This window comes from Alligator mississippiensis, chromosome 14 (assembly GCF_030867095.1).
Source record: "Alligator mississippiensis isolate rAllMis1 chromosome 14, rAllMis1, whole genome shotgun sequence".
Taxonomy (NCBI): Eukaryota; Metazoa; Chordata; order Crocodylia; family Alligatoridae; genus Alligator; species Alligator mississippiensis.
This window is the reverse complement of record NC_081837.1, coordinates 11,894,414-11,908,746: the sequence shown is the minus strand read 5'-3', so window position 1 is coordinate 11,908,746 and position 14,333 is coordinate 11,894,414. Positions and strand designations below refer to the sequence as shown.

Genomic DNA, 14,333 nt, shown 5'->3' with positions numbered 1-14,333 from the left:
TCAATCTTGACCCAAAACAGAAGAGAGATTTTAAAATAATTTAGGTTTCTTATGTTTTTTTAAGTAGTTATTCTATTTCTGTACCACTATCTGCCTCTGCTATAATGGGTGTAGTCATTGCAAGTATCCATCCAAGGAGCTGGACAACATGGATAAAATATGCCCTTCTGTCTATTCTCGCTGCCTGTCACAAGGAGTGATTTTTTTTTTTTTTCACTTTGAGTGCATGCGCATGCTTCAGTTTCTGAAGTATAAAGTAGATTTTGGGGACAGTTCTATTTCAGTCCTCCCTTTCATATTTAACTAGTGCTGATTGGTATGTTGATAGCTCTCAGTCCTATTTTGAATGTCTGTATTTAAAGGGAGGAAGCCAATCTTTATGAGAGTCATCTTTCCTTGAAGTTCGTATGAGGCAAGGCTAACACTGCATAGAAGGAAAGCTTGCAGCCTTATCTTTGCTCTAATTAATGCAGCTGTCCAGAGTGTCCTTGAGGATTCCTTTCTGATGAGAGAGAGTAAAGAAGGCCTAGATTTGTGTCCCTTCTCTTCTAAATCTGCCTCTTGGTAAATTTTCCCCATTCAGGTTCCCTCCTTGTGGCTCCTCCTTGCATTTAAGCCTTGGAGATGAGATTTTCTGCCTTTAGTCGTACTGTCCTCTTGGAGAGTATTGAGGCAAGAAAGTTAACCGTTTTTAAAGGTGGTTTATTTTTTTTTTTTTCCCCCAATGGGGCACTTTTTTGGCAGCAGAAGCTGGTTATTGGAATGCTTTGGACTTGTAAGATGCTATAACACATTTTCTACGAGACAAGGAGGAGCTCCTGTCTTGACTTATAAATCCCTAATGATGTTTATAAACAAGGAATGCTGTGTTAGCTAATAGTGCCAGTTCGAGGGCCCTGGAGGTTGAAGTCATTTGTTAAGCCTTTGAATGGGAATAGAATGGGTAATAGATGTCTGAGCTCACGTACACCTTCTGCCTATTCCAGACTTAATTTAGGAGGGGAACATTAAGATTCATTGGCCCACTCAGTCCTTGGCCTTCCTGTAGGGCTGCCAGTGAGAATGTCATTTGTTATATCCTGAAAAGACCTTTAGGTTGGGGAAAGGCATGGTACATGCTGAGCCGGAGCCCAAATACTCTGCTTGGTGGCAAATTTGGCCATCTTCAAGAGCCCCCTGGAGAAGACTACAGGCCCTGGCCTCTTCTGAGGACAGCCGAAATAAAGGAGGAATATGGGGGGAGTAAAGGAGGAATGAACTGTAACAGGTCTGCAGAAATGGGAGGAAGAAAGCAACTAAAGGGCATAGGGAAAGGAGAAGAAAGTATTCATCAACAGATTTGGAAAGTAAAAGAGGCAGGAAAGAATAATTGCCTATGGGTAGGAATTGATAAATGGAGATTTTCCCTCCCCCCTTTTTTTTTTCCCCCTGTCCTTGCAAAATTTTTACCTTGCAAAATGCCTTTCATTCTAACCACGAAAGAAAACTGAAAATATAAGATCTACAAAATAAGAAATTCAAAAGACGTTGGAAACCTCACGTAATGAAAGAATCGGCATTTTTGGCTGAAACGAGTGGGTGTGTCAAAACAAATGGTTCTTGTTTCAAGTCGTCATTGCTCGTTTGCAAAAATGCTTGTTCGCAATCTTTTTCATGTGGATTCTTACTATGGGAACACTGTGTTCTGCAGGGGGAAAGGTTCAGTGGGTCAGAGCAAGTCAAGCGGCTCTTAATAAAATCCAAGCCTTTTTTTTTTTTTGGTAAGAATTCAGGAGTCCACATGAAATGTTTGTTTGTTTCTGTCTTCTGCCCAGAAGTGGATGCATTTCAGTGATGGATGAAATCATCCCTGTGTGTGATTTAAATTCATAAATTCCTTTTGGGTGCCATTGGAACACAAGGTGCTGTATATAAATGGTTACCATAATTATGCACCTAGTGTGTCGCACTACAGGAGTCTAATTCTCCTTTTCCTAGGGAAGGGAGCATTTAGCCACTCCTTTCTTCCTCCTCTATAATCATAATTGAGCAGCAAGAAAGAGCAGCAATACTCTTTCTTTTGGCATGAGGATTGAAGGCAGGCATCTCTGGGGACTTTTTCTCTCCACACCCTTTTTCTTTTCCTTTTCATTCCTCAAACAAAGAAAACAAACACTCAGTGAAGATGTGGCTGTGCCGCTCACATGGCGTACCGAGCACATCTAGCACTGTGAAATAAATATACTTCCTTAGGGAATCGAGTTCCCTTTGCTCCAAGAGCTACACTTTGCATGCAGGCTTAGAGATGCCAATAATGTAAAGTGTGATTTAGATGAAGCATCACGTTACTGGTACACTCCTGTCACATGAGAACCATTCAGAATCAGAATCCAGACTCGGCCCACACTTACGTGTCTGTGAGCAGACAGGGTCAGAGCCACAGATGGTATAAATTGGCACAGTGTCGTTACAGACCCTTTGTTGTCTATAGTGTTTCCTATAACGTGTTTTCCCCAAATGCTTTATAATGCTAAATAATGAAGGTGCAGAAACGGGAGGAAGAAAGCAACTAAGGGGGCATAGGGAAGGGAGAAGAAAGTATCCATCAAAAGATTTGGAAAGACTGGAAGAATTCATGAAGTGCAGAGACAGATTTGTGTTGAGCCGTCATCAGTAGGCTAGATCTAAGTATTTGTGTTGGCATTCAAAATGGCATACCTAAGTAAAAAAGGCAGAGAGGAAGAGCTTGAGTGAGATGGGGGTACTGTCCATTCAGGCTTGCAGGAAAAAAAAAAGGGAAATTGAGGAAATATCCCAAACGGGTGTAAAGGCATTGTTATGAGCTCCACAGAATCCCTGCGAGAAGGTCTAGTACCGCGGTGGAGGCAGGCAGAAGAGCTCTGTTGAGTTAGGGCTTTTTTTCCCCCCTGCTGGCAGGAGTACAGAAGTCTTTGACTAAATCAGCCTGAACAAAATCATCTGTGTGTTTCTGTCCTTTAGTCCCGCCGACAGCCTTGTCCCTTGCCTTCCCTACAGAACCGGGTAGCTCCAAGTAAACAGTTTGCTGGCTGCATGGTCCGAGCTTGGCGTTTCTTGGTGCCTTCTGGACAGCAACCTTTCCAGCCCGTTTCTGCTTATTGGGTCTTCAAAAACTCATGAAGACCATTCACCATCCTCAGTGACTCTAGAATAGGGCTTTGGGAAGGGAGAGAAGACAGGGCATGTAATCGGTTAGCAGTTGTTTGTAAATGGATTAAGACTGAGAAAACATCAATTGCTTTGATATCTATCCATCCACACACCCAATAAACATCAATGGTATATTAGTTTGTTATCTTTGCTCTGATGGAGTACATTTTGCATGACATTTTGTATCCCCTCTTTAGGTTTTAGATGCAGGCTTATTGTGTATAGCACTTGTAGGGGCAGGTGACTATTGCAAAAATTATTCACAAATGTCCATTGCAGTGTTCAAAGGAAGCTGTGTCAGTTGTCTTAGCCCATTCTAATGCCTGCTTTCTTGGAAGGTTTTTTTGATTTAAGTTTTGCTGTCAAGACAGGTTGTGGAACGGCAAATTGTAATCTCTGGTGCTCGAATGCTGGCAGAAATTTCATTTTAAGTATGCCTTCTATGAGAGTTCAGGTCAGAAACCTGATTACATTCCTGATTCAATAGTTGACTCCTATTTAACCAAATACTTAAATGTGTTTTTAAGTCCTGTTGGCTTCAGTGAGACTAAAGACTGTGTTTAAATGTTTATCTTAATTGGATCATGATGCGATGCTTTTATTCCGCCAAGAAGCCGAAACAATATCATGTAGCCCATGTAACTAATCACAAACAGCCCAGATCTGATTTTGAACAACAAGCTGTAGAAAATGGTTAGAAACAATAACAAGCGAATTCAAACATTGACTACATTTGGAAAAGTTCTGATCCACTCATGGGGGTTTGTTGACTAAAATATGTATTGCACATTCTTTTCCTGTTTCTAGTATGATGGTAATACATTACATTTTATAAAGGCCATATACAAAATAGTTCTTAGCATACCATCCGAATGCATAGTACAGTTCTAGGACATGATTGTCATCCGTATGTTCCTTAACCAAGTCCTGGCAGAACACAAATCAAAATATCCTACAGCGACTGTTTCAGCAGCAGTAGATTTCAGAAAAATCTGTCTCATCATAGGACTGACAAATGTATGTTATAGGCAGGGCTGTTAGCACCACTTATTAAGGTTGCCAAGCACACCCCAAACCAGGATTGTCTAATTTAGTTGCATATAACTTTGCTGAATTGTTAGTGTTTAGGTAAAACTATTCGTTGTGATGCGACTACTTTGTGCTCAGTTCCTTCTGGAAGATTTCAGCCCAAGCGATTGAGTCACTTCTGAGAACAGCATTAGGGAAAATGCCGTGACTTGCTCAGTTGAAAAAATTCTGGTAACTTTGTTTTTGCAAACCTTTAGACTGCCCATACACATGCTGAGAGGTTGGGGGCAGAGGGCGCGTGCATTTTAATTAGACAGCTACTCTAATTAAAGCAGCTCACCATCACATGTTTTAAGCCCCCCAGATTTCAAAATGGCCATGGGGATGCTTTAACTAAAGTTCACTCGACGAGGTTTAATTAAAGCATCCCCCTGCAACCATTTTGAAATGTGGGGGGCTTAATACATGTGATGATGAGGCTACGCTGCAGCATCCTAATAGGAACGCAGAGCAGACTCGATAAATCAAATCCAATTAAAACGTGTTGGAGCACATCTGTAGGCACCCTTGCTTTCCATATTCTTTGGATCTGAACTTTTGGAGCACGTAGCTTTTGTGTTAGGGTTGGGCTTTTTGCTGTCTATGTGTAAAGCCTTCTGAATTTTGCAAAGAAGTTGTAATTTGGGCGCATTGAGTAGAGACTAAATTGAACTGCTCAATTTTGTGCAGTGTGTAAGTGGGTTCTTGCTTGAGGCTTGGGAGTCCCTTGTCAGGTCTGAGTCGAGGTGCCTAAACTGACAGCAGAGATCTTGGTGACTGCTCTGTTGGATGTGGACTGTGAGAATGAGAAGTCCTCTGATTCCAGTTCACTAGGGAGAAAAGCAGGTCTGGATGGGGGTCAGAGCAGTGGAAGGGACGAGGAGCATAGAAGTGGTATAACAGAAATTTGGGACCGAAGAGGGTAGGGTGAGAGAGGAAAAACTGGCTGGGAGTAGAAGGAAACCGGGAACTGTTACAAGGGAAGGTATAGGGGGAGATTGTGATATAAAGCTAGCAAAGCCAAGTCGATGAGGGTCTGCATAAAACTAGTGAAGCCAAGTTGATGAGAGGTGTGCTTGAGTATGTAAATGGCTATATAATGCTAATTGTTCTTAAACCTCAGGCCTAGGTGCTTCACATTAGACACTCAAAACACCAACTAATTCTGGCCATAAAGTTTCTGTCTCTCTTCCACATCTGTGAAATGGGGATAATAAACACCCTTCATCTCAAAAGGGCATTGTGAAAACAAGTTCATTAATATTTGTGAGGCACTTGGATGTCATGTTGATAAGCTATAGAGGAAAACCCACGAGGAAATTAATAATTTTGTTGTGCTTGAATAGAATGCAAGTAAATAAGTCATGGGTCTACACTTTGAACAAAGAGAAAATGCCTTCCACTCCATGTGCTGGGGAAATAATAGTGTATGAAAATGTAATTAAAGATTGTATCGCAATGCGTAAGTGCAAGGAGGTTGCATTCGTAACCTTAATTCTGGCGTTTCCTAACTTCTGAGTGCTTGACTTGCCAACCTTAACAACATTCTTGAACTGTAGTCTTTTGTGTGTAATTAAATCAATGGCACCCAAATAGGCACCTCTTGTTTATCAGCGATATTGTGAGCAAATGATTTTTGGGATGAGAAATCAAAGCAATCTCCCCACTACAGAAGCTGTTTATAAAACATATCTCCAGCAGACAGCAAGTTGCTGTTCCATTGTTTCCTGCCTTCATCTGTAATCACCACATAGGGTCTCGCAGGCGGATTCAGTGTTTCATCTTCAGTTTGTTGCCCAGCCTCTCTTTCATAGCGCTGAACCGCTTGGCTTTGTTTTTCAAAGGACGCGCGGGAGGCACTGGATAGTAATTTTATAAAAACAAAGCAACCAAATCACGCTTTTCTGAAACCTGTCTAGTAACTCAAAATGGCTTTGGTTAGCGGGTCTGCTAACACGGTCAGCACAGTTGTGTTTTCTCCCAGTCCTCGATTGCTAATATCATGTCATTTCCACAGTTGAAGAAGCCTTTCCTCTTTTTGCATTGCCCCTGCTTGCCTATCTTGTGTTGATGTTTCTACATCCTTCTGTTTCAGCATAAAACAGCTATAATTTCATTTAGGCTATTCTATCAGGAGGCACACGGAGGACTCTCAAAACCATCTCCTGCTACTTTCTGATTTTGGAAGATTCCAGCGACCAGTCGGTGCATCATGCTCAGGCCTTCGAGTCGTGCTGCTCTTGCCAAGTGGTGAATTACTAAGCAGAACTAAGAGCGGCACTGAAATCTTAGGACATTTTCCACCCATGAACTCGAAGAACTCTTACAAGACAGAGAGCACACTGTGTTTTGGGGTTTTTTTTAAACATTATTTTTAAGCCAGGCTGCTAAGATCCATTAACAACTTCAGTAGCCGTCAAACTGCAATTGTTAACGTTGTCTGGGTTTAGTGACGTGGTTTGTACAGCTGTTTGCTAGTGTGCCTGTTTGGTTAGATTACAAGGTAATGACACAGAGTGCATGCTGCTAGCGTCGCTGTCGTAGTTCCGTTCTCAGCTGTAGAGTCTAGACATTCAAATTTTTGGAAATCTCTCTGAATAACCAGTTGTCTTGTGTAGGTTTTGTTTGTCTGTACCCTCTCCTGCATGCTTGCATGCAAATATTGCCAGGTCCAAAGCACTTATCAGTAGTGCCCTCCTGCATTCGAGATGGCTGCCTGCCGATTTCACGGGCAGAACGTGGGGTCCAGCAGCTATTTTGTGAGTCCAGTAACTGCCCCCCATGCCTCTGATTGGCAAAGGGGCTCCGGTGGCCCCACCCCTCACCACTAATTGTCTGTGAGGGCTGCCTATCATACAGCCCCACCCCTTACCACTGATTGGTTGCAAGGGCTGTCTGTTGTGACCCCACCCCTTGCCACTGGTTGGCAGAGGAGGCAGAGCCACATGATGAGTAGCCCTCCCAGCCAATCTGCAGCAAGGGGTGGGGGTAGCAGCCATCTTCGAGCGGGCAGCACTCCTTCCCCCTTTGCCCCCATCCTTGGTGGGCTGCTACGGTGCCCTAAGAACTGCTGGCTCCCTCTGGGGAACCAACATTTTATTTTCAGTAAGTTTTTTTTTTTGGTGCATTTCGTGGGCAACACCGGCTTTCACAAAATCTGCAAAATCACAATTTCCAAAAGACTCTGTTTATCGACTCCAGAGTGAGGGGTTGAGGACATTCAGGCTCTCACACCCATGAGTAAATCTGAGTTCAGATTCCAACTACACCCGTTGGAACAAGCAGGGACGTATTTTCTAAATGGCATTAAAAGATCAGCTCAGCCCTAGCGTTTTCTCTGAACCCTAGTATTTTATGAAAAAAACCATAGTTGTTTCAATTTTTCCCACCTTAGGAAAAAAATATGTTTCTTGAAATGTGCTGCATTGTGGGGGGGTTTTTTCCTTCTCCCACCTCCTATGTCCAGGCAGAAATCTTAATATTAATTGGAGCTGAGATGATTGTGTTGTCACCCAGCAGACTTCAGCAGCTGCTTGCTTCCTAATGTCACGGCAGGAGTCCATTCAGCATGGGCAGCTCTCCTCTGCTAAGGCACGCGCAGAGGGACTGGGTTGATTAATGTGCCCGATAGAAATAAAACAAATGGATTTTTTTTTTTTTATTATATGGTACACTCATAAATATTAATGCACATTTTGTATTGAATTGTATGTAATTACATATTTATACATTTTTGAGGCACCTTCCTGATACACTTAGGGCACTTAGTGATGAAAGATACTTTTGAATAAGATGGTTTTAAACCAAGTGTAATATGCTTATTACTTATGTATTATTTATTTAATATTGCCAGAGTTTGTGTGTGAGGAGATAAACACCAAGATAGAAATGCAGCGTTCACTGGATCTGCTATGTAATTTGAATCAATGCCATATGTACCTGTCGAAAATAATACCTGACACTACGTATTAGTAAATCTCTTTTATCTTATCTAAATCTTGTCTAGGAACTTGTACAGAAGCTGTCACCGTAATGTCATCATAGTTTATTATTCTTATGATAGTGGTGCCAACAGGCCATGAATAAGGGTGTTGCTGGTGTAATCTGCTTTTTCAAAGTAGAACAGAAATATCGTGTACTAGAGGTGCACCGATACATCGGTCCATATTGTATCAGCACTGGTAAAAGGAAAATTGACATTATTGACAATCGGCTTTTTTGGCTGATGAGGCTGATAATGTCACTGATAAATGCCATGTGTGCAGCTGCAGCATGCATGCACATAGCCAGCCTGGCAGCTTGCAGAGCAATGTCCGGCTGGTAAGTATGTTGGGGGGAGGGGGTGGGGAAGAAAGGGGTGGTGGTTGGGGCAGATTGAGGTCCCTGCAGTGAGGGAGGGAGTGGGACTGGGGCAGGTGCTGCCCACCCGGGGCAGGGAGCAGCCCACTACATGCCCTCTTGGGGGAACCATGAGGGGCGCGTGCCCCCTGGATCTTTGTGCAGAGCGAGGGTGGGCTGCCGCTGGGGCCAGGAGAAGCGCTGAGCTCTTCCTGGCAGGGGGGTTGGGCCAAGGTTGCACTTGGGGCGGGCGCCAGCAGTGCTGTGAGGTGGGGTTATAGGGGAGGTACAGTGAATTTTGGGACTTCTGTAGCCCCCATAGGCTCCCCAACCCCAGCACTGTCACAGCTGCCCCTAGCACAGCCCTGGCCCACCCCGCCTCACCCTGCTGAGAAGAGCCTGGAGCTGCCCCCAACCCCAGCCTGCAATGGCAGCCCACCCTCGCTCTGCACACTGATCTGGGGGGGTTACGCCCCCCCATGGCTCCCCTGGGGGTGCACATAGCAGCAAGATCCACCCCCCTCCCCATGTCCCCCTGTTAAAGCCTCTCGCAGCTCCATCTTGCTCGCATCCCTGCCCACACCCCAGCTCTACTCCCTCCCTCACTGCAGTGGGTCTCAATCTGTCTCGTCTCCCCCATGCTCTTCCTCCCCCCCCCCCAAACAGATTTCCAAAATTGACCAGGATGTTCTTCCTCCTCAACATCCCTCGAGGGAATTAAAGTAGTGGTAACCCCTGAAGTGGGTAATGAGTGATTTTGACAGGGCACCCCTTTGCAGAATAGCAGGGGAGCTATTCTTTCTCCCAATTTCCCCTGTCCTTCTCATTTACTTGGTCTTAGTCTAGAAATTGAAGAGAGCATGGCAAGGAAAGGGTGGAGGTGTGCATCTTTCTGCCTTGCCCTCTGATGGCTGTGTCTGAAGGGACCATAGAATATTGTTGTTCAAGTGTTCGAGGCCCATGGAGAGGCTGCTCCAGTGGAGCCCCAGGTGTACTGCACATCCATACCCTGTTAACTTAACCCTGTTCAGTCTCTTTCTCTGCTCCATGGTAGCTTAAAAAATAGGAACACAAGAACTATTGTAGCAGAACTCAGCCAGTGATCTATGTAATCTGTTTGGAGTATCTTAGATGCTTTTGGGAGAGAGAAGGATAAATACATATCATATCTGCTCCTTTGTGCAGAACTGTGCTGTATAGGGTGGGGGAAATGATCCCTGAGCAGTTTATGCCCTCAAGCATGAGGACTGACAGGCTGTGTAATTTTTATCCTACCTTGGTGCAAAACGCACTGTTCACATGCGTTTAATCTCTCTCCTCCCCCCTCCCATCTTACTGCACTGTTTTGCTCAATTGCATCCTGCATCAATCTGTTCTGCAGATGGAGAACAGTAATAATTTGCTTTTCTAACAGCCAAATCCTGGTTCTGTTGGAAGTAGTGGGAGTTTTTACCTTTGATTTCAACGCAGTAGAGTTTTGCCCGCAGCCATTGGTTATGCACCCAGTAGAGGGAAAGCCAGAGACGAGCAGATATTTGTTTTAGAAGAACTTGGGTTTTGAACTGTTTTGTGCCAAGGCCCGTACATTTTCTCCTAAGCTAGTCCACTAAATGGGATGCAAGATCAGCTTTAAGATCTTTGTAATTCCAAGCTGCGTATAGGAGGTGTTTCCTTTTCTCTTTCTAACTGTGAGCAGAGTGGTTGTTTTGGGGGAATCTTTCTCTCCGTCTCCTCTCCCTCTCAGAAAATTTGTTTTGTTCAGTCAGCTGAAAAACCCCAGAAGTCGCTTGCCTCTGTCGAACATGGGATACATCATGCATTTGTCCCAAAGTCTTGGAGTAGCCAGGACTTTGCATATGGAAAGTACCAAGCAGTCATGGAACTCAACACAACTTTCAGCAAGACTTGAATTTGGGGTGTGATATAAAAAGTTAACCCAGCTGTGCGCACTCTGTCCTCGGGGATTTTGGGTCCATCCAAGGGCAGTCATTAATGCTAATAGGAATTAGTCATTTCTAAATGGAAGTATTCTCCTCTTTAGACACTTTATGAGCATTTGGAATTCTGCCATTGTTCCATTCAGGTCCTTCGGCGCAGGAATGTTTCTGTAGAAGCTTTCTAGTCATTAAGGGAGTATTTTTCCTAAAATTCCCTCCTACCCACTTCACAAAGCTTTGGAATTTATACCGGACCCTTTTAAACAATTATAAGGCATACATAGTGAGGCTGTGACCCAACAAAACCCCTGGGTAAAAGTATAAAAGGACTGGTATAACGGGCTCTTTGTAATCTGGTCATTTTAAGGATGAATGTAAGAAAAATGGTAATGTTAATGGTAAAATACCATCTGTTTTCGGTGAGAACAGATGCAGTGTCCATTTCTTTGTAATTGCTGTATAGTTTTGAAGCACTGCATTGTTTTCCAATTTATTTCCACGAGGTGTAACCACAAGTTCCTGAGCTCAGTGCTTGACATGTTAGATGAAGTTCCCTGTTTGTCGAGTGGTGGTTCTGCAGATGATCTCAGTCGTTCCTTCTGAGCTTAAAACCTGTGAGATGTAGTCTCACTTGGTGCAAATTTCTCATAATGGTTTTGCATATGTTACTAAAATGGATTGAGCAGTGCTGATTTACCCACCCTAATTTGGTCTTGACTCAATGAGCATTCTCTACCAATATAAGAGGAGGACGTGGAAATTCTTGTCACCCATTTCACAGATGGATGAAACTGGGATTTTAGCAGTTTAAGTGAATAGCAGGGATAGGAAGAGACTTTGAGTCCCTGCTCTCAATCCCCTTCTTTAACGATTGCAAAATGCTCCAACTCCTTGCATTACCATTGATTGAACATTGATTGTCTTGACTTTAACCCTCTTACTGGTTTTAGTTATCAATTGAGGTAACTGCTGTAGTTTAAATAAACATTTGGAGGAGGGTCTATTAACTAAAAGCAAGTTGACGTTGGGATAGTCACTAATTTAAGTCGTACGAATTTGGCTTCCTTCTGCAACGTCGCTGTAGCATACTGGACAGCAAGATGCTGTGTCCTAAGGATCTGGCCTAGTTTATTTTATTAGAAACAATCCTGCACAAAGGCAATTAGCTTGTTTTCAGTATTAAAAAGTGATCTTTCTTAGTCTGTACCAATAATAACCAGTCGTTCTGTTTTTATTCTCCTGCCCTCCCCCCATGTGCAGAAGGATGTAGCACTGAAGCCTCAGGAACGCGTGGAGAAGCGGCAGAACCCTCTCGCCAAGAAGAAACGGGAAGCACTTACCAATGGGCTGTCATTCCACCCAAAAAAGAACAGACTTCACCACCACCAGTACAGCTCGGATCGAGAAAATGATCGTAATCTTTGCCAGCACCTTGGGAAAAGGAAGAAACTACCAAAGGGCATCAGACAGGTGGGAGACAAGTTATGCGGTGGGGGGAGTGGGGGCGGTGTTGGATACCCACATATCTTACCTAGAACTTGAAGCCGCTTACTTGATCTGGGGAGTTTTCCTTGTTGTTGCGATTCCTTCCTAGTTTGACTGTGGGGCAACTAGCGGCTATAGGCTTTGTCGACGAGCAGCTTGCCTGGTCTCGGGACAGGTAAACTGTGTGGGTATGTACGTTGAAAACGGGAGGAAGGAGAGACCTGTGCAAGGACGCCAGGTGCAAGTGTGCAGAGGCTAGACGTTCTTTCCTTGGATTGCAGAGCCACGCTTGAGCTGGCTGTGAGACTAACTAGGCAGTAGGCTTAATGTCTCAATATTCAGAAGATGACTTTACCAGCATTGCTATGTGGTGGAACTGCGCTTTCACTGTCTTTTTAAACGTGTATAAAGAAGTATCAGACTCCCTTCAAAAAGTTAAGGGCAAAGTGAGACAGTGGAGAAAGGAGTTAGCCGCTAATTAAGACAAATGGAATGGGAGCGCTCATTATTGTACAAGAAACTCATTTGTATAACGTCTGCAGTACCAGTGCGGTCTTTTTTGGGTGACTAATCGCCGGGCCCCTAAACGAGAACCTTGTACCTGGCCCATGCTGTTGTTTCCTAACCACAGTAGTTGCAGTGCATAGGTGAGCAAATGAACGAGCGTATAGGATTGGGGACTGTGGTGTTTGAGCCTGGCCACTTTGGTACATAATTCAGGAATCGGTACCGAAATAACTAGTGATTTCTCTGCCAGTTAAGGTACAGAAAAGTAGCCTCGCTTTCAAAGGTTTTATGATCAGAAAAAAACGATATATCCTTTGCATTTATTTCTGTTGTACATGGCAAAACTAACCCTTTGGAGGCATGGACAGCTTGCGTGCATGTTCGGCAGCCAAGATGGAAAATGCTAAGGTTAAGTGGGAAAAAAAAGAGTCAAGGATGGCCTAAATTTGTGCAGTAAATCCATAGAATCGTTTCTTTCTTTTGGGGAGGGTTGTTTTACTTATTTTTGGTTTTGTTTTTTTAAATAAATTTTCATGGCAACAGTTTGGTCAGTAAATAAATTGTCATCTGTTGTGGGCAACTCAAACAGAGAACCTGAAAGAAAAAACAGGTGTGGATAAAAGTGAGGCCGGATTAGTTTTTGTAATGGTCTCAGCTGAAGGCAATGCCAAGAGTAAACCGAGGACATTGAGTGACAAGCACATGGGCTTTTTATTGAACTTTAATAAACAGGGTTGTAAAAGTATGCAACCAAATTGTTTCTGCTGTTATTTTGAAAGCAAAAGTCTATATAGAAAGACCAGTGATTGCAAAGTGGTTCAGCTCAGAAAACAGCTTGAAAAATGTCTCCTCTTCCATATGCACTGATTCTGTGATCTCTTCTGATTTTCTTATTTTTATTTTAAAAGGGTGGTAAGCCATCTTTAAGAAATGCAGTGCAACAATTGTGTTATGCTCCAGTGCTGTTATCTAGAAACTGAATGGGTGATTTCTGCAATGTATCTGTGTCTGTAAAAGCTGAGCAGTCGGTCGTAGGGAATTAACCGTGTGTTTGAGTCAAGGGATTGAAGAGTAGGAGAAGCTGCTGTGTTTCTCTGACCGTTTTCTAGGCTTACGCACTAATTTCTTACTTGCTTCCCTTTTGGTGTGTCGAACCGTATTTAAGCATGTCTGCTTTGTGCAGTTAAACTTGACTTGTTGCACCATTTGATTCCCATGATGTAATATGCTGTCAGATGAAAGCTTTTCTACTCGGTGCTTAAGTAATAAAGGATTCAGCCTGACTGCTGATGGAGGTTATTTGGGAGGTTGTGTTTTTAAGAATAAATATACGCTAACTTGGAAGGTATTGAGCTGAAAAATGTCATGGAAGAAAATGGTTTCCCTTTTAGCTGGTAAATCGGAGCACTCTGCTGAATTCCAGAGGGATAAGACTGAGAGAAGAGTTCCTGAAAAGAAATAAAATACCCTCCCAAATATAAATTAATACGTGTGATTTGGGTACATCTCCTTAGGTAAAAACATTGTCTCGTGAGAGGTGTAGGTGCTGACAGATCCAAGCAATTCGGGCAATTAACTGAGAAAGAGATGTCATGGAAAAGACTGTAAAGCTTATTTGAGAAGACATACTCAGAGCTATTATGTACAGTATTTATGGCAAGCATTCGTTCCTTTTTTCCCCTTCCTTTTAACCCAGATAGTAAAGATCCTGTTGAAACCAGAATTAAAGTTTCCACAAGCAATTTTCCTGTAATAAAAATATATATATATCCTTCTTCCCTGTAGTGCTTATAGATTTCATAGACATTAGGGCTGGAAGGGACCTTGCAA

General features: G+C 43.2%; 1 protein-coding gene across 10 annotated transcripts in view; it reads left to right on the top strand.

Moving 5' to 3' along the window:
- Positions 1-14,333, top strand: part of AUTS2 (activator of transcription and developmental regulator AUTS2) — a 984,419-nt gene that overhangs the window by 242,072 nt on the left and 728,014 nt on the right. For all 10 annotated transcript variants that reach the window (XM_019493307.2, XM_019493306.2, XM_014608106.3 and 7 more), the window contains exon 2: positions 11,772-11,981. In XM_019493307.2, the coding sequence (XP_019348852.1) occupies positions 11,772-11,981 (210 nt within the window). The remainder of the gene's footprint in view (positions 1-11,771; positions 11,982-14,333) is intronic.